We start from the raw sequence: 26,868 nt of genomic DNA, 5'->3' as shown, positions 1-26,868 counted from the left end.
AAACACACATACACACAAGTTTACATTTCTATGATCATGGGAAGGAGCAGCATAATCTACTCTGCAAGGACATTGGTGCTTTCTTTGGCTTTCAGCTAAAACATCTTGTCCAACAACATATTTGGGAACAATGATTTAAAAGTAAATATAAACACAATGCTGTTTTTCTGTTAGTCACTGATTCTAACCAGGACTTTTCAGATGTGTGATGAACCACACCACCACAGGGGAACAGTGCAACATGGATTGGTTTTGAGTGACTGCAGATTAGATTACTGATTAGAAAACAGATAACTGTCTCACCAAAAAGGTAAGATACCTTTCTCTGAAACTGTATTACTCCACCATTCCATGTAATTAGCATGCTCTGACTTACAGACACTAAAGACAAATTCTATATCCTGATTCAAAAAGATTAGGCAGGGTAAGGAGTTATCACACCAGCATTTTGTCTCTAGAAAAATGGGTTGAAACATGGCTTCAGTCATAAAGCCAGATTCATGATCCCTGTCACATCTCTCCTGGACATTTTCCCACATTACAAAGCCACAACTCTCTTTCCCTCCCTCCTCTTCCCCCCATACACACACACAAATCTGAGAGCAGAAGAGGCTTCAATGTAGTTTTCAGTTGTTGTGATGCAGGGAATTCTCTCTTTCACCAGACACGCATGAACACACAGTTTAAATTAGAGGATTGTAAGGTGGAAAGGAAGAGGTTTAAATCAGAGTTTGTATTGACCATAAATCCATTCAACCTGTATCTGTAAACCTTATAATACAGTCCTAAAATTCAACTATTCACTTCTGTCTCTTCCCACCCCTTGGATTTAATTTACACTCCTAACATTTTTGCATCTGTATATTTCTGCCTCCCTCTGTTGCAGGTTTCCCCATTCCGTCCCTCTCCCCAGCCAACAGACTTCTTTCCAAGTCTCCCCTCCAATTCCATCTCCCTCTCTTTCATTGCCCCTAAGCCCCCAAAGACAATCACAGCTTCCCCTCCTTTAGCCAAACAGTTGAATATGGCTCCCTGTGGAAGCCTTTACAAACCACTCTTAATTGGACCAAGGTGATTGGTACTGGTTGACTCCAGGCACACTCTTCCCCAGGGAGTAAGAACACTGCCTCTGCAACACTCCAAAACTCAGCCTTCCCAATCCCTCCTCTTCTGTCACCTCTTGAAAAGAGGGATGCTTTTTAGTCAGGGGTCCACAAATCAAGGATTTATGAAGAGGTTTACATTGGTCCCCTCTTGTGCACCATAATCTACAATCAACTGCCTCTAAAATTCTCTTCTTAAATTATATATCATAGTATGGTCATATTATACTCAGTCAGTCCAGTATATTCACAATTCAAAAAAGGAGAGGATTGGCGTGAACAAAACAATCAGAATATTTATTTTTCTCTATCACACTCCAGAATGATGGAAAGTTAAGAGCCATGCCGAAAGGAGAATGACACCTGACAGACCTTCAATAACTGAAAGCTATGGGGCAAAGAGGGAGGAGGAGGGATGGGAAATACAGCACACACCTACTTGATGACACTTTCACTGAACAGACAGCCTTCACTGGAGCACCCTCAGGAAGCTGAGACACTATATGCGCTTGTGTGTGTGTCTTAAACACAACAACAAGCCAACATAAATGATTCTTAACAACAGACATGCCCAAAAATCAAAGTGTAAGCTGGCAGGTCCCAGCAATGCCGAGCCAAACAGGCTCTCTCTCAGGGGAGCTGTGGGAGGGACCCAGGCAGGGGCTGAGTCAGCATTTAGCTCATGGGAAACAGCTCCTTCTCCATCTATAAAGATCTACTCTTTCAGGCTGACAATTTTCAGACTACTAGCGGGGTGGGAGAGGAGGGGAGAGGGGAGAGGCAGTGTGTGCGTGTACACGCACATGCAGCAGTGGTCCTCAAAACTTTTGTGCTGGTGACCCCTTTCACACAGCAAGCCTCTGAGGTGGAGGCTGAAAGTTCGCGACCCCCCACATCATAACCTCATGACCCCCGGAGAGGGTCACGCCTCCCAGTTTGAGAACCACTGGGTAGATCATGTCTCCTTTTAGAAGCTAGCCCATGGAAGGTAACAACCTATTGCCAGCTAATGGAGTTACCCTTCTAGCTCAAGTAGTAGAGGTCTGTGCTATAGAGCTAGAAGTCCTGTGTCCAAACCCCGCTGTGGGGGTCATTATAAATGCTTATGTATAGATATGATTACACTAATCAGAAATGGAAAAAACTCCCCATTATCAGACTCGTGTCCTGGATTTGCAGGCAGTGTCTCCTAAATGGCGGACACATGAGATATGAAACGAATACTACATTTTACTCTAGACAAAAAGTCTGCAGCCATCAAAGGGTAAATGAATTATTAAAACAGTCATAGCAATCAAACTTCTTTAGTATTTCAGAGACATAGTATATGTTGGGCAGACAAGACACTACAATAGGGGATTTGGTCTTGTTCTTTAATTCAAATACACATTTTATTTTTCCATAGGCAGTTAATTCCAGGGAGTTCTATCACCTCCATCCTTTCTTCTCATCAAATTAATGCAAGTAAGAATGTAATGAGTAGAGCTGGTTAATAGGCAGCAGGTTTAAAACAAACAAAAGGAAGTACTTCTTCACACAATGCACAGTCAGCCTGTAGAACTCGTTGCCAGAAGAGATTGTGAGGGGCAAAACTATAACAGCGTTCAAAAAAGAACTAGATAAATTCATGGAGGATAGTTCATCAATGGCTATTAGCCAGAATGGGCATAATGCAACACCATAGTCTCAGTGGCCCTAGCCTCTGTTTGCCAGAAGCTGGGAGTGGATGACAGGGGATGGATCATTCCATGATTGCTTGTTCTGTTCATTCCCTCTGAAGCACCTGGAATTGGCCACTATCAGAAGACTAAACAAGATCCCAGTACTGTCTGACTCAGTACGGCCGTTCTTATGTTGGGAAACAGCAAGTAATTGGTACAAGAAATATTCATTTCCCCCCCAAATTTTGACAACCTTGGTCACAGTAATTTTGGAAGACCCTCTTTCCCACTAATACACACATACAAAAACTGCTTTAAAAATGTGTTTTCTGTCCTGAAATCTAGGTGACCTATCTGAACACATTCTATGTATAGATGTGGAATATCTTACATTTACCGAGAAGAAACAAACCGCACTTCAATATATTCAGGTGCATTCCAGACCACTCATTTATAAATCAAATGTAGAAAAGCACAAATAAAGGTTTGCACCATTTGTTGTGACTAACTCAGAGTTACATGATTCAAGCTAACAATGTTTCTCTTCATTAAAAGGAAAGCAGGGAAGCTGGATGTTTGGTTCTATCAAGTTATTTCCTAACAAATTCATTTACTGTATTGTATACTGATGTCTCCAGAGGGAAGGAGTTTTAACACAGATGTGTGTATCAAGACACATGGCGAGTATTAAACAGGAGATGACAATCACAAAATTGGCTGTCCTCCAGCTAATCAGTCTGCCTTGACTTGGATACACTAGTGAAGTGCTGTTGAAAACTAATTTCTTGTTTAATGGGGCACAAAGATAACACCTATTTGAAGATGCATCTCCCAAAAGTCCCTCTATGTAAAACTGTCCCCCACAGAATGGGGGGGACACACATTTCCTGCTAGTTACACCAGTTCTATTTGTGATTTGCTATCCCTCCAGGTGTTGAGTTATGAAATTAAATTAAGAGTAAAATCTCACATATTTCAATGATTTCCTTTTCACTTAGAACATCCATAGCCATGGACAGAGCTTCTTATTGACCTTTGGCAAGAGGACAAACATATCTGTAAATAACCAAGTTAATAATAATGATCTGTTAGATATTTTATTAGAGAGACAAGATGGGCGAGGTAACACCTTTTATTGGACCAACTTCTGGTGGTGAAACAGACCAGCTTTCGAGCTACACAGAGCTCTTCTTCAGGTCACAACATCACTGCAAAAAGATATTTTATTAGGACAATTATGCCAATAAATAAACTTGGCACAGTGAGCAATCCTAATGATGCTTTCAGCGTTCAAATTACTGCTCTGGAATAGCATTAGCACGTACGTTCCAAGGAGAAAGTGTTCCACAAGGGAAGAAGAGGTCATTATGATGGAGGACATTGCAGGGTTAAGACACGGTGCATGGGGATTTCAGTTGAGGTGTTATGCCAAATTAACAAACAGCATTAAGTGCTTTATCTGGAAATCATGATCACTACAAACACTCACATCATATACCTCTTTTCTGAAGAAGGGAAGAATCAAAACAATTGAATGAGAACCACTGAATCAAAAGTAGTTTGTCAGCCACAGGTGTATCCCATAGCCTTTGTACTTTTTCCTTAGCAACTGACGAAGTCCTAAAAACAACTGCACTACTCAGCCTTTGTGCAAGAACTTGGTGTACTTGTTCTACAGTTATGTGTATAAGCTTCCTGAATTTATGAGATGCAATTAGTTTGTTTGCATAACAAGCAAGCAACTGAAGCAGCACAGAATACTTTACTATTTGACATAAGGATACAATTTGGAGGGCAAAATCATTCATGTGAAACTTGATAACATGACAGAGGTGAAGACAGTCTCTTAATGAAAATACTAACATTGTGTAGTTTAACAGTAGCATGAAATACAGCCCAGCTGCCTGAATAGGGGATGAAAATTCCCTGCCTGAACACATCACTAGAGCCCTAAACCCAGCAAACACTGCCTCCTTAGGTCTGCTTAATTATGTTCATCATCTTAAAGTACCCATGTTACACATACTCGTTACATATAATCCTGTGCAACCCTGGAAGGTGTAAAAGTTTTGCCATTTACTGTATAGTCTATCAAAATATCATCAGAGTTGAAATTTAGAGAATAATGACCCCACATTGTTTTGGGATAATTATAATTCAGGATGATGTTTTAGTTCCCTTTCCATGCAGTTTTTGGGTGGTGGCCTCATTTTGATTGGTTATTTTGAAGGTAAATATTTGCAAATGCATGACTTCCCCCTCATTCCCTCCAACTCACAGAAATATAACTCATTAACTAGTCTTTACTGTCTTTCTTCTTTTTTTTTTTCTCTTGGTCTCTCACTGGAAATGGCTCAAAGTATCTGAACAAAAATTTATCATAGCTATGGAATATTGTCGTCTTCTTTCTTCACACTGGAGTAAAGTCAATAATGTCATTACTGCAAGAATGTAATGTTACCACTGCAAGAATCTGAAAGTTATAAACATAGGCAGGGCTGGTAGACAGATTATAGGAGCTAAATTTCCCAAAGACTTCATCTGCACTGGCCATGCTCCAACCCTGGAGCTGAGCAGGACTTTCAAACTATGGGCTGCTGTAGGCTGTGGCAGGTCTGGACCCCTGAAATGAGAGCCTGTCTCTCCTGTGCTATCAGTGTCTCCACTGCTAAGTCCAAGCACTGTGGAGGAGGAAGCTGCCTGATTCAAATGCAACAGGGACAAAAGCCAGACTTTTGGGAATAGGGATGATGGGAGTCAACTTAGACAAGAAGTCTGGGGGTCGGGTAGGTAGAAACTAGGATGGGGAGTTGGGGGAAACTGGGATTAGCTAGGCAAGAAGACTGGCAGTGGGATGCAGAGAGGGAAATTGTTCACTACTCTATATCAGCAGCTCTCGTCAGGCCTGACCTAACTATACCTAACACACTGGTGTTGTGGTATTTATTGAAAAGGTGACATGGAATATATTGTTTGAAATCTAGAAACACACAGGTTATTAATATCACTGTGAAATGTTTGTAACAACACTGAAGGTGAAATTATGGATACTCTCTGACATTGTGTGTTGGAGACTGAACAAAGGAGACAAAACAGGGTTGTATTTTTTTTCCATACAAAGGGGAAAGGAAATATGGTGGCAGATGCCCTGTCCATAAAAGAGGGCTCTGACCTGCTGCCTTGAGGTCAACAAATGACTAACCGTCCTGCTGTTTTGTAAGGGGGGGAGGTGTGACCCTAAGAGCACCCCAGTGCCAGATGGCTACGGACTCCCTGGTATATAGCAGTGAGTTTCAGCTGGCCTGACCAGCCCAGAGTTCCCCAACTCACTGTTGTCATGACCTGTAGGTAAAATGGGTCACATAAGGTGTCATCCGCGAACTGGTGACATACTGGTGATAAATATCATTGTGAAATGTAGGTATTAACACTATAAGAGGAGTTAGGGATACTCACAAATATTATGCCCTAATGTCTGTGACCAAATAAAGGGAGAGAAACAGGTTCTCTCCCAGACAGGAGGGCAGGCAACTACCCTCCTGTCTCCAATGTAAATTAAGCATGGTGGAATCAAAACAATGTAAGCCTCATTTACATACGAATCAGCACGGGGATGGGAAATCCACAGGAAAGGAAGAACAGCATGAGGTCACCCTGTGTCTGAGGCCAAAACAGTGAGTTTGAGAAGATATAAAGAGAGAAAAATAGCCATCTTGGCATCCATCACTGGACAGACATAGGGCCAGAGCTCCTGCAAACTGAGAAGGATGGGTCCTTCAGCCAAGAGGGTTGAAATCTCTGGGAAGTGACAATATATGAGAAATGTGTTTAGGCAAAGATCTTCCACCTAGGAAGTCAAGGGAAACTAGCACCTTGTACTTCTGCGGGAGGTCCCAACTGAGAGAAAGTCAGTCAAGGCTGGAAAAAAAAAGATTGGTAAGAAATCTACTTTGAACCAAGGCTGTACCTTGTTAAGTCTTAGCCACTAGAAAGCATATTTTTATTGTTTACTTCTAACCCATTCTACCTCCAATTCCTTGTACTTGGTATCAAATTTAGTCTATGTCCTTTTGCTAATAAACCTGTTTTATTTATACTATAATCCAACTCAGTTCTGCATTTGAACTGAAAGGATTGTTAGCTCCAGTTAAAGTGATAAACTCTGCTTTTGTCTCTTTAAAGGCACTAAGGACTTTATTACTTCCCTGAATATTCCAGGAGAGGGCACTTCAGGGCAGACAGTTTGGGGGAAATTTCAGACTGAGGGTGTAACGAGCAGGCTGTTGGAATCAGAGTACTGAACCAGGGCTGCAAGCACACAGACACACAGGAATCTGCATACTTGTCTGTTGGTGTCTGGGGTCTGTGAGCCACAGCAGCAAAGCATTTAAGGCACCAAACATTATACAGGGCAGTTGGGGTTGCAACTTCTCACTGGTCTGGGTTGAATCCCAAAATGTGATAGAGTGGGAGCCAGGGAGGGAAATGGGAGGAGGGACTGAGATAGAATGAGGAACTAGAGGAATATATGGGACTGAGAACCAGTGGGGCGGGGAGAAGGAGGTGAAGGTGTGGAGAAACAGATCTGAAAGAGTCAGGGCACAAGGGGAGAACTGGCACTGGCTGTGAAAAGAGACTAGGACAAGTAGCTGGGAGAGGGTGGAGGAGATGTGGAGATTAGATGAGGAGCCTGGGGTGGGTGATCTGGATTAGGAACCAGTAGGAACAGGGAACATAGGTGACTAGAGAGGGAGGAAGAGAGAGAAAAACTGGACTAGGAGGGGAAGAACTGAGACTGACTGGGGAAGAACACAGACTGGGAGTCTGGGGGAGTGAAACTAGGTCTTGCTGGGCAAGAAAAAAGGGACTGGGATGAGAAGCTCGAGGAGTGGACACTGGAACGGTCTAGGAGAGGAGAATGGGACTGAGACAAGGAGTCAGGGATGGGGAAGAAATAGGACTGGGACAGGGACAAGTAGTATGGGATGGGGCAGAAGCGTATGTGCCCACTAGAGTTCATTCCTGTCCAGAGCCTGGAATGCAACCCAAGATTCCAGAGTCTCCTCATTTCTCTATTGTCAGTGAAACCCACGGCCAAAGTGTCCCATCCCCGTCTAATGTCAGTACACAAAGGATGACAACCTACTACTGCGATCAGTTGCTCTGTTAGATCAAGGTGCAGAAGTCTCTGTGGTGGATATAATGATTCCAAACCTGATGATGACTCATGTGGATGGATGTCAATACGATGCCACCTGATGGAATTTGTTTTTTCAGTTTCCTTTTTTAAAACCCTAGGAGATTACACACACAAATCCCTATGTTAAAAAGAACATTATTAAGGTTGTAAAGTAAAAGATAAGAAATGCCAGAAAGAAAGTTGCCCATTTAACCTTAATTCAGCCCTATTGTGCATATGCGTTTATGATACCGTCTACATGGTCATACACTACTTTCTTCACAGGATACTGGTCTCATTTAGTACAGAGGATGGCTGTGCTCAGTTAATGAGCAGATATTCAATATTTTGTTTTTGCTTGTCCAGGCAACCTTAATTCTGGCATTTCCTAACTTTAAAGTTACAAAGTCAAGCAAGCACTCGATGTTCTTTTAACATAGCTTTCTCTGTGCGTGTGCGAAAGAGAGAGAGAATGAGAACTATATACACATACACACACACACACCCCTACCCTATGTATTGCTGAGGTAAGCTGACAATTTTTATCGTTACATGAATCCTGTGTGGAGTGTACATTGAGACATAATTAAGTCCATAATGAATCCACACAGGATTCATGTAACGATAAAAATTGTCAGCTTACCTCAGCAATACATAGGGTAGGTATGATATGGACACAAAACAAATCCACAAATAAAAAACAGAGCAGCATGTACTGACTCATTTTCCTAAGGAACTGAGAATTATACCAGGATCCCAAATGATAATAGAAGATGGTTTCACGCAATTTTAGGCCTTCATCCTGCAATTTGAGGACTTTAGTGGGGCTCCACACAGGAAAAGAACTCTTCCTTCAGTTTTAGGATTAGAGGAAATCAAACACAGTATAAGAGAAACTGCAGTAAGTAAGTGTAAATGGCTACTGCGATTCCTGTGATAACTGCAAACTTTTAATAGAAGGGAGTCAATTGCATATGCCTCGCAGAAATAAAATATTTACGTGCTCAGCACTATTAAATATTATCTATCATCATCCAGGAATGTTACAAGACATTTTGAATCACATTTACTGAAGATGTTCTTGTAAATATGTCTCAATTCACAACAAACTTGTAAAGGGAAGAGGTGAATACATTTATTGTGCCTAAATTGTCCGTGTAATATACTAGAACTGATGAAAAAACAGAATTGCCATCCAGTGGGAAATTCCAATATTTTGATATTTGTTTTCATCCCAATCTCTCCCCATTTCTGATCCCATGATGCACCATGTTGGCTCTTCAACACGGAGAGACTGCATAGCCTCATGGGAAATGTAGTCCATGGAGCTGGGCCCTTAGGGCAGAATGGGGGCATGAAGGATCCAGAACTGCAACTCCCACAAAGCACCATAGCAGCTCAAGATACAAAGATAAAAGTCAACCCAAAATAAAATATTTAATTTAATTTTCCCCAACAGAAAATTCTACATAATAATAAAGTCTGTGCTGGAGCATTGAGGTTTCTGCTATGTTTAAATTGGTTTAGTCCTAATTCAATTTAGTTTTTAGATAAATTCAGTAGGTTACCAATAAATTTTTAATGTATTGTATATATGTTTGTTTCCTCATGAAGTGTAAATCTTATTTCACAACAGTTTGGGTTCATTAAAGATTTAGAGCAGGAGTCTCAAACATGTGGCCCGTGGGCCACATAGCCCCTCTCACCCCCCGCTGAGTCCCTGCTCCTCTGCCTACCTCCCAGTGCTTCCTGCCGCCAAACAGCTGTTTGGCAGGGCTTAGGACTTTCCAGGAGGGAGAGGGGAGGAGCGAGGACACAGCACACTCAGGGGAGGAGGCGGAGAAGAGGCAGGGCCGGGGCGGGGATTTGGGAAAGGGGTTGGAATAGCTGGGGCAGGGGTGGGGGAGGGCTTTTGTATCTTTGTATGAAAAGGTGTCAGTGATGCGACCCTTGGGCCAATGTACTAGTCCTCATGTGGCCCTCGTGGTGATTTGAGTTTGAGATCCCCGATTGAGAGAGAGAGAGAGAGAGAGAGAGATGCAATTCTAATGCTGTATACAGTTTCTGGAAATTATGTACTTTGGCAAATTTTAAATGTATTACTTTAATGTTTTTTTTTTTAAATCCTGAAATTCTATCATACTACTTCACAAAACAATACTCCAAGTCCAATACCACCAGAATAAAGGTATTTGTGTATAAATCAATTCCAAAGTGGATACTTGTTACATATCTGTTAGCACAAACCAACAGCATACCTGATTGAGGTATCATGTCTGATTTTTCCCATTCTCTCTCCTTTTCAAAAGATAGATTATTCTGAGGAAAAACTCCTCTTCCTTATCTGTTTTAGATATGGAAACTGAGTTTCCTCAGCTCTGTAATTCCTGACCCAAATAAAACGCAGATGTATCAGAAACTTAATCACTCTTACTTCAGACTTTTTTTTACATGTTTTTCCAATCTATGCAGCATAATAAATCCCCTTTGACCTTGTTTTTTAAAGCCCATTATGTCCAGTTTTCATATGTAATAATTACTCAGCAACACATTTTCATGTCAACTCCTAAGTGACAGTTTAAAATTCATTAATTAATTAAGAAACGGGGAGGGGGGTGAGGACGGGAAACAAAAAAATACAAAACATGCCACTGCAGTTCCAAATAAAGATCTCAAGATTCTCTTGCAATACATAAAAGCGGGAGGTTGAAAAACAGGTCAGTCCTGTAACCATCTTTCAATTCTTGCACACTGGACACAGACAGCAACATCTATTCCTTTATTCACCCACTACATACAACAAGCTTATAAAAAATTAGCTTTCTCCTGAAGAACAAGCTCAGTGAAGAAAAAGAAAACAATGAAGCTGTGTATTCTCATTTTTCCATGTAAGAAGCTGACCTTCAGTACTGTAACGTTGCAATGCTGCATTTCTGCTCCTGAGGGCCTAGTCACTCGCTGCCAAGTCACTGGACAGAAAGCTTTACTCTGAGCAACAGACTATTTATTGTCATCTGCTGACTGCAGGTTTCTATTTATTCTCTGCTGAAACTCCTCGCACATTGCTAGCAAAAGCTTGCCGGTGAGAAGGAAGTCCAGTAACTGAGACCCGATCATATCTGGTTCTCTAATCAAGTTTCAGTGGATTTTTTCTTTTTTAAATGAGCCCAAGGATATAGCCTGCTCATTCCAAGAGCTGAAGGGTGCTAAATTAAAAGAAGAAGCACAGATACCGATAATGGACATGCTTTTCTTTAAAGGATCTGCAAGAAGCATTTCTCTTTTGCCTGGTTAATTTTTCCCTATGACAGGACAGAGATGTCCTAAGAAAAAAAGTGAAGACTGTCCGCTCAAATGAAGATGACCATTTTGGGAAGAAGATAGCTTGAAGTCCTGTTTTTTTAAAAAAAGTTGGTTCTCTCTAGCATAGTTGCAGAGAAAGGCTGCTTAGAAAAAACACTCACATCTTCAGAAATCTTTAGCAAGTGAAATTAAACACCACCACTTCATATAATCGACTATATTCTGTAATAGGATTTTGCCATTTATTTCCTGATACCAATGCAGGATGTTTTTGTAAACTGGATACTTCCAACTTGTTACCAAGAAGAAAAAACAAACCAATAACTACACGCACAAGCAAATAACCTTGCAAAAACAGTGTCAATGATGGGGATTATACAATTCTGCATTTACAACAGACACAATTAAGCGCTCTTGAACCTGCCGTTAACCTGCTCGACAAGAATATGAAACTTTGCCAAACTTTTGCTAGATTTATGAATAGATATTTTAAAATTTTATATTCCACCTAGGAATCAGGGAGAGGGAGCCTTTGTTAAGCCGCTCTAATCCACTTAGTACAGACAAGGGAGTTGTTTCTGAAACAACTGATCTCCCATAAAATATTTTACTTCATGTTTCATTCTTGTGGGCAGAGCGACATCAGACTATAAATTCAATGTGCAAGCTGCCACGGGCAGAGTGCATGCATAGAAGAAGTGTGAGAATAGGGGGAAATGAGAGTATTTCATAATCATAACAGACAAGTGTCTCTCACTGCAAATTGGGCCTAACTGTTAAAGACATTAATATCTCATTACAAATTTCACCAGCCACTTGAAACCCAGTGATGGGATCTCTGTGATAGCATGGCATCACACAGCAGTACTGCTCTCATATTAACAGTCACTAGGCTCTGACAGATTTTTTATGGTCAATACTCTTAATTGTACTGCATTTTTGTTCTTGCAACCTCAAATAACTAGGTGATGCATAGTTCAAACCTATGCGCAACCTTTGATTGTTAGCATGCCTCACTCTTTCGTGTAAATGATGGTTTTTCTTCTAGCTAAAGTGAAATGGTTTTTAATCACACCCCATCTTATCAGGAGTCCCATGTCCTCCATCTTGCTGTGTGCTACTTGCTCTAATCAATGCTTGGAGGTTGGATCTAAAGGATATCACTGGGACGGATATTTGGAAAACTATAGGTTACTGAAATGCAACAGTCACAGGTGGTGAAGAAGAAAGTGTGCCACCTGAAGAAGGGGTTAGAGATGGACCAGACACACCTGGTAAAGATCCATGAATACAAGCAGGTACTCAGTATGCTATTCCAGATCTAGCATAGACACCAAAAGAAAACCCGAAGTAGGAGATGGGACCAAACTTGAGACAAAAATCACTGCTCGAACCTCTCTCCATAATGAGCCAAATCTGAGCCTCGCTAATATTGCCTGTGTCCAGATATAGATTTCAAAACCTCTCTTACACTAGTTCCAAAGTGGTCAAATGTGACATTTTAGTTCTGCCCCACAGAGAAAGGATAAGGATAAAGTGTTCCCTGCTGCAATACAGTTTCTATTCGCTCACTCACAAACTCCTAGGTTTGAGGACTGACAGGATGTTCAGTACAGAATTGATACAATTTCCTTTTAAATCAAATGCTTCTTAAAAAAAAAAAAAAAAAAAAAAAAGCTACTGACCCTCCCAGGACTACTGCATTATTTTGCTTTGAAATTGTGTTTTGGGGATAGAAACTCAGCAATGGATATCTTCAAACACTGATATTTGTGTTCTGGTCCCTGAGGCAAACAGCAGGGTTATCTTTAGAACATACAATTATTAAAGTACCAATAGCAGCTCCATTACTCTCTCCCTTCACTTTTCTCATCTGCCATTTTAAATCTCAACTCAGATCTCTCAATTCCTTTCCATGGATTTCTCAGCCTTAATGTTGCTAAACTTTTCCAATATTAGTTTATATGTTGCATTAAACATACAGCCAGGCAGCAATCTTTATGTATGTATGACATTAAAAGCTGTACTCGTTTATTGCAATGCAGAAGGGAAAATAACCTTGGAGAACAAAGTCAGAGTTTAGAACGGGAGAAGCATCCTGGCATGATTAGACCAGGTACACTGAAGTTAAGGAGGTTAGGACATCTCATGTATGTGCAAAGAGCATTCAAAATTAAAAGGATCTTTCTCTGGTTTCCCCACTGATCACCCCTTTGGAATCAACACAGGAGGGAGACCGTAGTGCCAAAAGAAGAGCAGTTGTGAAGTTTTCAGATTTACAGAACAAAAAAATGCTCCTTAGTTTCTGCCACAAAAGGCAAGGACAGAAAAAAATACAAGTTCACGTGAAAGAATCAAAGTTATTTCCTCACTGTCAATCCGAAATCCAGGGCATGATTTTCATTTACACCAAGGCCTCTCTATACTAATCTAGCAGTGTAAAGCAGTGTCAAGATGGAAACGTTTCAAAACTTAAATTTACACCCACTTTAACACCCCTTTACACTGTCAGAGTGATGTTAAAGGATAGAGCTGGGCTGGATTTTTCATTTGTATTCTCTCCCGCTTCCCTCCCCAACAAAAATGCCTTTCATTTAAAAAAAAAAAAAATGTCCACAGCAAATGTTTGTTTTCAACAAAGACGGGGGAAGGGGGGTATGAGGGCTTGTAACAGGGTGGCTTGCCCCTTTAGGGTAGAGGTTCTCAAACTTTTTCTTGCTGAGGCCCCCTCAACATGCTATAAAAATGCCAGGGCCCGGCAGGGGGAGGGAGAGCGTGGGGCTCTGGGCCGTGGGGGGACCCTTGGGCATAGGCATAGTTTTACTTCTATCTGGGGGAGAGGGGGAGGGCTGGAGCCAACTCCACACAGCAGTGTCCAGGGAGGGAGCACCGCCTCCATCCCCTGACTCACTCATGAGGCCACCCAGCCTGTCTGGGCTGTGGGGGGACACAACCAAAAATATAACTTGAAGTAGGACTCAGTTCAAACCGCTCAGGGTGCAAGGAAAGGGTAGCTAGGGGCTGTGTGTGTAGACAGGAAGGTAGCTCAGAGGGTAGTTAAGGGCTGCGTGTGGGGGGCTCCCAGTGGTACTCACAGCTTCGGGGGGCAGGGAGCATGGCTCTGGGGTTCCCGGCTTCATCGATCCACTGCTCCTGGCTTGGGGGAGAGGGAGGCCTGCTGACTTCAGCCCCACGCCTCTCCTGGGGGAATCAGGTTTCAGCCATGGGGCTCTGCAGCCTCCCTGAAAGGGCTCGCGGACCCCCAGTTGAGAACCACTACTTTAGGGTATGTCTACACAGCCCATAGGAGCAAGCCGGCCACACCTGGTGGATAGTCTCAGGCTAGTTGGACTCATGCTAGTTCCTTCAAAATAGCTGTACAGACAGTGTTTTCAAGTTGCAGCTTGGGCTGGAGTTCAGGCTTTGAAGCCCACCTGGTTTTATGCAGATATTTTTAGAGTGGCAGTGTGAGCCATTTTAATCTGAGCCTATCAACCTGAGCGGGGACGCTCATTTCCGTGGGCTGTGTAGACATACCCTTCTGGGCCAGAGGCATGGGGCTGGCCAGCCAGCCAGCCTTGGTGAATCATCAGAATCAACTGGGAAGGGACAATCTGTACCCTATGTTTACCACTGTTACACAACTATGATAAACTTTATACAAAGTATGCCTTGTCGGGTATCATTTGAACTCATCATCATTTGCTGATCTTTATTGTACTGGTAAAATGTGTGTGGCAACTCCGTATGTAAAGGCATAAGATTCTACTCTATGATGTTACTACGGCATCTTCCAAATCTGGGGAAGCAGCCCAAACCAGTTCCTCAGAGACAAACAACTAGTCAGCATCTCAGCCAGACGTCGGCATAATCAAACAGACTATCACCAGTTTTAAGTGGCTATTCTCTGGCATGAAGAAGAAATTTACATTTTGGTAATGGAACAGACTGGCTGGAAAAGGTATAAAAATGAGGAACAGAGGCCCCAAATCACCTCTCTCCACTCATAGCATCAAACAACATTTGAAAGACAAAAAAAGTACCACTGAACTGGGGGAGTGGTCAGGGATGAAAGGGCCAGCCTGACTGCTATGAGCAAGGGGTTTAAAAACAAAAGAACCTCTTTGCTTCAAGTTCACTTAGCTTATTAAGTTGAGTATTTGCATTTTACCTTTTTCTTTTGTAACCAATTCTGACTTTTATGCTTCATCACTTAAAATCTATCTAATCTAACTGTCTGTAGTTAATAAACTTGATTTATTGTTTGATCTAAGACTGTGTGTGTTTGGAAACTTCCATTTGAGATAACAGGATTTGTCATTTTCTATTAATGAAATAATGGACTTTCTACGAGAGTGTATTGTCCAGAAGGAAAGAGCTGGGCAGTACAAAATGCACATTTCTGGGGACAAATCTGGGACTGGGAGTTTGCTGGTGTTGCTCTGCAATATAATTCAGGAATGGCTGACTAGAAGCTCTCATATCATTCAGCTGGGAGTGAATTTACATGCTAGTGTGAACAGGCCAGGAGTGGCTGCTCTTACAGCAAAGCAGTGTAAATGGCACCCCAGGTTAAGAACTGAGGGAACACAGCTGTTCAACGGTACAGATTGTACCCTGTGGAATGTCACAGGGACTAAGTGATTACAAAAGTCAGCAAGTGGCTCAGATGGGGGGGAGTGTGGGGAGAAGCTGCAGGAAAGGACAGTGACCTGCAGCAGTCCCTAAGGAAGGAAGACTCTAGTGGTCAGGACTGGGCAACATGGTGACTGGGTAGAAAGCCCCGAAATGGAAGCTTTGTTTTCCTTGCGTGAGTACGTGGTCATTTGGACAATAAATGGAGCCCAAAACCAAGAGCTAAAGACTTATTTGGTATGGCTGATAATTGTCCAGGCTAGTGAGGAAGCCAGTGTCTCACAGGGTTTCAACTAAAATTTCAGTTTTCAGAGGGTTTTTTGGACAAAATGTAAAAAAAATTTCAGCAAAAAATTTCAACAAAAAGGAGAACTTGTTAGTTTTTGTGAAGACTTTTCATGGGAACAAAAACTATTTCTCAACCAGCTCTAATAAAAGGACCCTAGTGTAAATGAGAATAAGTTTCCTCAGTATTTAAGTTGAGGAGTTTCTTATTTTCCTATTTGAGTGTCTTGATAAAAATAGCCCTGAAAACCACAACTGTTGTCCCAGAAATATAATGCGTTTGTGAGATAGACCAGACTTCTCACACCAAGAATACCAAAGCTGTTGAAGCTCTTTTGGAACAATTAGTGGAGGATACTTCACATGGAGACTGCAGGCTGTATTCTGAACAAGAAAAATCGTGGGATTGATTTTTTCTCATCTGACCCATTATATTGGATAACACGATCATCCACAAGAGTATTTATCCACAGCACTATGGTTGGGCTGCATTTCCAATTATGCTCAAAATACATTAAATAAAAGTTTAGATTTTACATCTCATGTGGGATTGACTCTATGGATTTCTCTTAGCCGTACAGCCGATACCTGAAATATTCCAGTAACTGGGATGAGTAAATTGATTCAGATTAAATAAAACCCAGTTCCAATTTTTGAATTATTCAAACTTTTTCTCACCTCCCAAAAAGTTAAATACTTCCTCTCCTCTCCTGACAAACTTCCAACCTTTACTCAACATAATCTCAGGGTCACAGCTGGGATACTGTCATCTTCAAATGCTACTTCTGGGAGGAGAGAAGGTTGACAAGTGTCAGAAGGGAGCAATGCATTCTGGAGCAACTGTAATGCTAAAGTGCAGAAGATGTAAGGATTAAAATGGAGCAGTCAGCAAATGCCCTGAAGGGAGAGTATATGCCCTGAAGAAGAAAAAAAACAACACAAAATAATGGGGAGCAGGAATAAAGAGATTGAGGTGACCTGATAAGGTCAGAGGTCAAGATTTGGTTTTGCTGAGAAACAGAATGTGGAGCAAGGGAGATTTTTTTTTTAATGAAATATTGCATGTTGGGACCTGTAGTTTCGTGGGCTGCATCCTACTTCATTTTGTGCAGGTTAAGCACAATCCACAGGGGGTTACTGAAAGGTTGTCAACACAGACCTAGGTTGAGCAGCTTGGGGCTCCCTAATTTATATTATTTTACTTAATGTTTCTTATACAGCAGCAATTAAAAAATTAAGTAGCAGTAAACTTACCAATATACAATGTATAGAAACCTGCACCTCGATCAGATATTTCAGAAATTTGAATTTGTTCTTTGAGCAACATTCAATACTGCACTGTTCGATACACTGAAGTGAGATCCAGTGAAAACCTCTCTCAAAGGATCTGTCTGTGATCACTCTTGCTACACCAAAGCTGAATATAATTAGTTAGGGTAGATAGTGATTATATAAACAAGAAGTTGTTAATTTTAAAACCTTGATCTTGTCACCAGAACAGAATCTTATCAAGGCATCACAAAGTCAAACCTCATTTCAGTCTGTCGGGAAACTGGTTGAATGTTCCCCTCCCCCACTTGAAAGATTCATTTCATAGCTTTAGTCATGCAGTCGTTCACATTTGGATTGCACTAAACAATTTCTCTCTCTCTAACACTTAACGTAACTCGTTTCGGCTACATTTGTTCGTTTTGTTATTGAAGGGTTGGGGGAAGATAATGATGTACTGAGGGTTTGACTAGACGCTGGAGTGGTCGTACCCATTCAAGGTCAGATTACCAAAAGTGCTCAGAACCCAGGAGCTCACATTCCCACACATATAGCTACATTTTTGAAAAAAGCTCAGCAGTTACCATGCTGAAAATCTGACCATTTATTTTGTTGCCTAATTGGTAGCATCGTTCTTTTGCAAATCTGGCCCTGAAAACCCACAGCCTAGTAGCTGGATTTGCTCTGTACAGGTCTTGCGCCTTTCTTCAGCTAAAACTCTAGCCTTCGACTACAGGTTACAAGTCTTCCAGAAAAAAAAAAAAATCACCAAAAGGCAGCCTCCCTTCTTGCTGAGTCAATAGGACCCACGCTAAACTTCTGCCAACTTAAAGTCACCCTCAACCTTTTAATCCTTTAAAATGGACAAAGAAAACAAAGCCATAAAGCTTATTAATTATACAAGAGACATCACAATTGAAAAGATTACTGGACAATCTGAACTGTCTTTTGAAGAATGAGCTAGAAATTCCATAGCAGGTATCTCCACGGAAATTTAAAGAGACTAGAACAACGTGGCCCTACTTCCTTTTATTGTGCACCGAGACTCAGGGGCACCAACCCCCTTGCAGTGACATGGAAATACATCTCCTCCCTTATAACAAACCTATTTTCAGAGCCTATGTACATGTTCATTCAAGTTTATGCTTTCTAATTTCTCAAAGCAGTCTGCAGCTCAGTCACCCATGAAATTACTGAGCATTCTAGGATTGTGTGCAAATCTGTGCTACTGCTCATGCTGTCTAAGCTCAGGTAAGGTCATTAGAATGATGGCATGTTAAAGCGTCAGCAGCATTTGGCAGAAAATAACCTTTTCACCCACTGAGAGACCTCAGTTCACATCATCGCCATTTTCCTTTATCACCACACTGCTTCACATTATAGAAAACTTCAAAATCAGGAAAGTAGGGGAGGAAAAAAATCTTAGTTGCACTGCAGGTGGTCTCTTTCCATATCATTTTTAGTTTCCTGTTCCCTTTGCTTTGTGCTATGCCTTAGGAGGCAATGCTCCAGCTCTGTTCTTCATTCCGGTACACTGAGAGGGATGCATTGCAATAATATTAGTTTCTTTGCAATAGCACAAAATCATTTGAAACGATAAAAGAGAAGAACATGCACGGATGTTAGTATGCCAGTTCTACTCACCCAGAAAGATACTTTCCCCTTCAAGATTTTTAGCGTGGAGGACTGTGCCTTCTTAATGAATATGACAAGTGTCATCGCATTTTAGCGATAAGAAAATCCCATGCCAAGTGCCATTGGTCTCCATTTTGCACTCTACACTATAGGACCCCTGCATTTGCATGGAATTCCAATGAAGTTAATGGAGCAAAATGTGTCACAAATTGCTATTTATGCAGAGTCATTGGCAGGATCTGGGCCTTAGTAGTGTTTTCCTGTCTATTTAAATATAAAGCTAAAGTAAGCAATGGGTGGTGCCACGCAGAAGTCAATCACAACAACTCTCAGAGCAATGGCCCTACAAGACTAAGTGAGCTAAGGATGGGAATTACCTTTGTGTCAGAACCAAAAAAACGATCAATGTCTTCCTCATCACATGCTCAGCAATTGTCATGTTTGCTGAGTGCACTTTGTTCAGTATGACTAATAACCCGGGGGAGGCCGCAAGCAAACCAATTCAGGATAGCAGTGGGAGAGAGCGTGCCTCTGGCTGCTGCATGTGTATCATGTTTCAGGGTTAGCTGCACACCTCTGTCCCCTCTTCTGGTGTCAGGCCTCGAGCCTTCAAATTCTCTGAGGCAGAATTCTGCAATTCTCCCACTTTGAGGCAGAGTGCTGCGTTAGTGCCCTGTGCATCAACTGCGTTTACCCCCAACAGGTCTGACTAGGTTCAGCTACTTTCAGTTCTTCCCTTTGGGACCTGTGACCAGTGGCTCACAGAGTGACCCAGAACTGCCTTTTTTTAAAAACAAAGTACTGTTTAATCTTCACATAGGAACACAGCATAGCAAGAGAAAAGGATTGTTAAAAACAATGAACAGCCTATACACATCTATCTTACCTAAGGTAGACCTCTCAACTCAGAGCCCCGCTCCCACAACTTCTGCGGGATAAGACTGCTTCCCAACAGTCTCCGCCTCAATCTCTTTCTGAATCATCTGACCTCTTGTGAGAGCATCTGTGTCTTTAAACCCTTCTGAGGATTTGATACCTCTCTGCTCCCACACAATTCAATCTCACCATTGTCTTTGAAAGAATGTGAGTTCTCCAATGCTCAGTTTGGGGCTGGAAGGTGTGATTTTCAGCTCGAGCAGAGATCCCTGTGCTACCTCTGATCGGACTAGTGCGCTAAAAACAGACGTGTAGCCGCAGCAGCCCAGGCTAGCCACCCCTGTATGTACTCGTCCAAGACGCAAAGTATGTATTCTGGGTAGCTAGCCCACTACACGGCCATGGCTACATTGCTAGGTTCTTTCCTCCCCAACACCCTAATGCACTTAGGGAAGGTGTAATTCCAGCTCGGGTAGACATGCCTGCACTAGCTCAGGTGTAGTTCCCATGTAGACCTACCCTTAGTGCAGGGGTTCTCAACCTTCATTGCATTGTGACCCCCTTCTGACAACAAAAATTACTACATGACCCCGGGCAGGAGAGCCAAACCCAAAGTCTGAGCCCCACCACCCGAAGCCAAAGCTTCAGGGCTTCAGCCCTGAGCCGGGGGGCTGTAACCTGAGCCCTGCCACCCAGGGCTGAAGCCCTTGGGTTCTGGCTTCAGCCCTGGGCGGTGGGGCTCTGACTTCGGCTTCAGCCCCGGGCCCCAGCAAGTCTAACGCCAGCCCTGGTGACCCCATTAAAACAGAGTCACGACCCACTTTGGGGTCCCGACCCACAGTTTGAGAACCGCTGCCTTAGTGTATTAGGGGTGTTTGAAAGGAAAGAAACCATTAGCTGTTCTAACTCTGCCATTCCAAGTGCCTTGCAAGGAAACTAAAACTTAGCAGTCCTATGTTTTCAAGCAACACTTTAATACTATTTCCATTCCCAAAGCATCTGAGGTGGTCATTTATAAATTTCCCTTAGGTGGGCACTAAGTCCAATCATAACTAGGAAGCTAAACCACATCTTTGTGGCAGGCTAATAACCTTTGCAGGCTATAAACACCTGTACGGTTTACTTCTATTCAGTAACACTGAAAGCTGGGGCCGGATTTGAATTATATGAGCAAAGGCAGGAGAAGAAAATGTATCCAAGGTACCATAGAATTTATTATGGCGCACTGAACAAAATCTTGTATATATTAATCACCCTATCTCCTCTCAATGTAACCTAAAGACAAAAAAACAAAAACAGAACAACCCAGCACTATGAAGGATCTTATGTATGTGCAGGTTAAGGATGTTGTGCTAAATCCTGAGATTGATGGACTGAATATTAATCTACTTTACAATAGGAAGTAAATAAAACTTTATGAAGAACTGTACTGAAGGTTCCAGGATATATTTTGATAAATTCTTTTTCAGTGCCAGAAATAAAAGAATAAAATGCCATACTTTCCTGTCGATAAGATATTAGATGCTAATTATGGTCATTCTACTGTACTTACGGCAGTACTCCAGACACAGCTGCCAATCAAAACAGTTTTGCCTGGCTCCTGGGAAGGGAATATCTTTATCTATATTCCAGTATAATGCAGAGAGGTTGAGAGAGAAAGAGGCAGAGGCCTGTGAAAATATCAGATTTAGGAATTTATCTTTTATGCCATTTCTCTTTCCCCGCCTAAACTATGAGTTGGACATTGAAGAATGTTTATTAATTTAGCTGGAAGTCACACTTAAAAACCGTTTTTAACTCTCTGATTAATAAAAATAGCAGCCAATTTTAGAAGTGACTAGTCTTTTGTGTCCCTGACTTGAGATGCCTTAAAGGAGCTTGATTTTCATATAGTGCTGAGCAAAAACCTTGAGGGGGGGAGAACTGGAGGCTTTTGAAAATTTTGGCCAGTAAGGGTAGATCTACATTGCACTTAAAAACCTGCTGCTGTCCCATGCCAGCTGACTCGAACTCACAAGGCTTGGGTTAAGGGGTTGTTTGATTCCAGTGACAAAGCCCTGGCTGGGATGATTTAGATTGGTCCTGCTTTGAGCAGGGGGTTGGACTAGATGACCTCCTGAGGTCCCTTCCAACCCTGATATTCTATAATTCAGTGCAGATGTTGGGGCTTGGGCTGCAGCTCAGGATCTAGGATCCTGAGAGGTTCCCAGAACCCGGACCGCTGCCTGAGCCCAAATGTCTGCACCACATTTAAACAGCCCCAGACCCTGAGGCCTGCAAGCCTGAGTCAGCTGGCATGAGGCTGTCTAACTGCAGTATAGACATCATTTAGGTGTACCATATCAACCAGCAGTCCTGTCTCTCCTTACACGACAGTGAGCAAACATTAGTTTCTCACAAGATTTCCGTCCAGTTTCTCTCAGCAAACAAAGCAAAGCAGTTCAGAGAACAATGCGACTCAAAGAAAGAGCATGAGACTTCACCAATTTTCCCTCTCTTTCGCAATTCTGTAAATGACTATATAGAGGAATAATCCCAGCTACTAATATCAAAGACATCTCAGTAAAAATCACGTGCCACCATACATACAAAGAGACAAGGATTTTTCAAATCGCTGAAAAGAGTTGTTGTGAAATCATGTTGACATCTGTTATGCCGTGAACGTTGCCAGGACACAGGAGGCAACTCCCAGGTTAAAGAAATTCAAAAGAATAAACATTGTTTGATCCTTTCTTCCATTTGCAAACTCATGAACACGTTTTCTGCATAGGCTGATTCTCCAGCAACGCAAGAAAAAATGGGAATTGGGGCGGGGGAGGAGGAATTTCCAGGAACAAAACCAATGCAGTAGACTTAAAAGAACTCTGGGATTCAACTGTTTTTTGTACAAGTCTCTTGAAAGACATACTGCAGGAAGTATAACACATAGCAGACTGTGTATTTAAGCAAAACATGTTTTTTGCTAAATTATGAAGGTAATACTCACGCAGTGCATACAGGGAGAGGATTATTCCAGCCAGGCAAAACCCTTCAAAAAATCTGAGCGTGCTGAACATTGTCACATTTACTGAGAGAGCCACAGTCAGTCCAAATATCAGAATGAATATAACCGAGAAGAGTAGCACTGGCCGTCGACCAACCCTACAAACGGAAAGTGGGGAGAATAGTGTTAAAATCCAAGGTGGACACAATACTAGATGCTTATGTCTTGCAGAGGACATAGGCACAGTTGGGAACAAATTACATAGTTCCTCCCAAATGCTGCTACCAATTTTTAATAGCAGCCAACACACTCCCCACCCCCCACCCACAGACACTTCTCACATTTCTGCATATTAAATTCAATTATTGCTTTGATTAGTCTTGCAAAGATTTCATGGACAAATTCATTTATGAACAGATTAAAGCAAATAGCATTAAGTGCATCACTATTTAATATAAGAGCCATTTTCAAAGCCTGAAAGTGAACAAAACAGCAAATAAATATATAAAAATTGCAGTAAGTGCAAGCCTTTAACAAAAATTATGACAGGCGATTTGGGAAAAAGCCCTTAGTTTTCCATAGTGAGGAAAGGTCACTTGATTAATAGAAGTTTCCCCTCAAGAGAAGAGACATTTTCCATGCCCATTAAATTTACCAGCGAATTCTCCTCTTGCCACATGCTTCAGCTTCCACAAATCTCAGCTTTCGTTTAGTTAAAAACTAAGTTTCTAGCCCCTGTGGTTGTGGAAACAGCCTCAAAAATGTAAACCAAGTATAAACGGAAGAAGCATCACTTTTCTGAGTCTTCAGAGAACCTGAAGCAATACCTCTAAAAGAATTGAACTGCTTTATTCATCTCAATCAGCACCCCCCTGGATTCCACAATCCACCAGCTATGAAACGCGGAATATTTCCAAAGGGCCACAGGTTTCAACATTATTTGCAGCCAGACACCTGCCATTTTGTTTTGGACAAAGGATGCAAGCAGCCATAGACCTTTGTGCAACCAGCAGTGTATGGGATGGGATATTCAGATGCACTTGCAGATACATGCATCTAATGCTATAAAATATGCACTGCTGTCAAAAGAAAAATGGTCTGAAGACAGCATGTGAGGGGCAAACTCTGTGCATATATAAGCATGAATATTGCCATACGCTGAAAATTCTAAGTAAGCCCAATTTCCAGTGATCACGGTGCTCCTGTAGAAAGAAGCAGTAAACGTTTTTTGGTAGCACATTGTGCTAGCCCAGAGTGTGACAAACTGCCCATACCACACTGTATTAGAACACGTGCTACCATCCATAATGCACTGGTTGTTGGATAAGGATTTGGTCCCCAGTTTGAATAAATGGAGTCTCCACATGCTGGATCCCATAGATCTTCCACCTATACCTACCCACACAGCTAAGATTTCCCCTAATAATTACTTGGTGAATGAAAATCACTATAGTGTCATGCGGTCATCACTTATAGCTTTAGAAGTTTCCTTCTAAAGGAACACCATCAACTTAAAAATCTGTATGCTGCAAACAAATTTCTTTATCTAGGTAACTACCACAAGCTCAGATTATTAAAAGTGAAAATTTTCAAAATCCAATTTATGTCACTATTTATGCTCTCTCGTTTCATGCATTTCTCTCAACTTAGACAATGCAAATAAATTAAGTCAGTTTCCCTTTTGTAAATTTGGTCACTTACATCCGTTTTTCCCAAACTTTTAAAAGCTGAGCACCCTACCCACACCCTTCTGCAGGGCAATGAAACAAATCATATACTCTCACCCATCTCCCCACAATTCTGTCACATGTTGTTTAAGATCTACCCTAATTTTAGAATTTTATTTAAATGAAATAACACTATATGCCATCATACACATCCATAAGGCTTTATTTTGAGGAGCAATGAATATCTAATACTGGACATTAAATAAATATTTCAATGCCACATTATTTTATTATTTAAAATTGAAATTAAGATGCTGTGAAGCTTTGGGCCACGTTGTTTCACACATGCAGCAGGGTTCGCCTCCTCACAGCTGTGAGGTATGGCACCAAAGTGAGCAGTAATCATGTAAATCTTCATAACACCACATCTCCTCTCATCTCTTCCATGCTTCAATCAGTAGTGAAAAAAGTATAACAACTGACAAGTAAGTTAGCATCCACTGGAATGAATGGGGCAGGTTCATACCATAAAGCTATTGTTTCAGGCTTTCTGCAAGCTCAAGCATATATCACTTTGGTTACAGTATAAAGTTTTTCTTTGTAATCATACCAGCTAGATATATTTTTTTTTTAAAAGTGAAAGCAGATTCTGGAGAATAATTGAGAGTTCTATCAATATTCCCATTCCCCAGTAATCCAGAGGGATATACCCCCACACTTTGAGAAATGCAGATATGTATGTTCTTAATGCTGCAATATTTGGGTTTCAAACACTGCAAGGGAATGGTCATTTGTTTCAAAACAACTTTTAAAAAATAACAAAACAGTGGAAAGGTTTGTAAAGGCCTTTTAAAAATAAGATGAGAATTTTGGCCAAATATGTGTTGACACTGTCCCTTTTACCAGCAAGTATGGCTAAAAAGTAATTTGTGATTGTAGTATCTATTTGACAGAACACTAGAGGCTAGTGCTATCTAAAACAAACGCTCCATTTTTAAATAATTAGAAAATATTTAATTCTGCTCTGTCATGACAGCAGTACCAAAGTGTGTCATCAGCAAATAATTAGAAGTCAATAGTTAAGTATTTTCCTTTTGTTATTTATCATGCTATAAGTGACTCAGCCCAAGCAATTAAAACAATTTTGTACTGCCAATTCATGCTACTCTTTTCAGAGGTCTGCAGATCTAATTATTAAAAGGTTCTTCCTGAATAGGAACTTTTAAAAAAGTTCTAGAGAGATACTTAGCATCTTTATTCATTTAAATTATATAACATTAAAAGATTTTTCACTCACCAGTCAGCTATACATCCTGTTATCAAGTAGCCAAAGATTAAGCCTACCAGTAGGGAGAATTTAGCAATATGGACTTTCCAGGAAGATTCACAAACGAGATCCCACTGAAAGAAGAAAAGAGATAGGTACATTGAAACATACTTGATTCCTCTCTGGTGCATTTAAACATACAGATGTTGTTGTAGGTGTTCTTTTCAATTTTAGCATTCACACTTAAAAATATTCTTAATTCATTATTCAAGTCCACATCCAACTCACATTACTGGGAATGAAAAGACTCTCCTTTACTTTGGTGAGAGTTGGATCAGGCGCTTAGTTATACACTAAGAAGTTTGGTCATTAAATCTTTCTTCCCAAGTTTGTTTATTTGGATTTATAAAAATGGGCATCTATCCATATGTTCTAGGCAGTCTTGAACTAACTTAAAAATATATCCAAATAATACCCCAACATGTCAGCAGCAAAATTCTATGTAAACCACCACCAGGAAGTCAGACAATTTCAAATCTCAGATTTCCCTAATCCTCTGTTTTCAAATGCCTGGGGAAGATGATCAGTTTTGTAACAGGCCACAGAGTCACCAGGTTCAGGCTACTTCAGATCAATTGACGGTAACCTTTTTGCAACACAGTATAGTAGCCCCCGTCAGTACTCCACTTTCTCTAGAGTAAGATGGGACGATGGTGTAAGAAAAACAGCCTGCACTTAGGAAAGGCTACGTTCTATTGACACAGAAGTAAGAAGAGCAGTAGGACAATCAAGTGCAAGAGTGTGTCGGCCTGATTCAGCTCTTTCCACAGTGCCATTTTACGGTGCCAGAATAAGAAGGTGCTGGAATTGCACTCTAAAACCATCTCAGTTGCTGAAATTGTCGTACTCCAAAGGGGGAGTGTAAATGAGTGGTCTCCTCCCGAGTGACCCTTCATGACCCCAGGGCAACCTGCAAGTGGCCTCACATCAGTTTCCTCTCCTGGA

At 41.4% G+C, this 26,868-nt stretch overlaps 1 protein-coding gene across 3 annotated transcripts in view; it reads right to left on the bottom strand.

Moving 5' to 3' along the window:
* SLC22A23 (solute carrier family 22 member 23) overlaps nucleotides 1–26,868 on the bottom strand; it is a gene marked incomplete at its 3' end in the record, with an annotated part of 165,984 nt that overhangs the window by 105,505 nt on the left and 33,611 nt on the right. For all 3 annotated transcript variants that reach the window (XM_084618071.1, XM_084618073.1, XM_084618072.1), the window contains exons 2-3: nucleotides 25,894–25,997; nucleotides 22,933–23,087 (exon numbers count right to left, since the gene is read on the bottom strand). In XM_084618071.1, coding sequence (XP_084474197.1) covers nucleotides 22,933–23,087; nucleotides 25,894–25,997 — 259 coding nt within the window. The remainder of the gene's footprint in view (nucleotides 1–22,932; nucleotides 23,088–25,893; nucleotides 25,998–26,868) is intronic.

This window comes from Lepidochelys olivacea (genome assembly GCF_965140295.1).
Source record: "Lepidochelys olivacea isolate rLepOli2 genome assembly, chromosome: 2".
NCBI classification, from domain to species: Eukaryota; Metazoa; Chordata; order Testudines; family Cheloniidae; genus Lepidochelys; species Lepidochelys olivacea.
The sequence above is the reverse complement of the archived record's forward strand: the minus strand, read 5'-3'. Positions and strand labels throughout refer to the sequence as shown.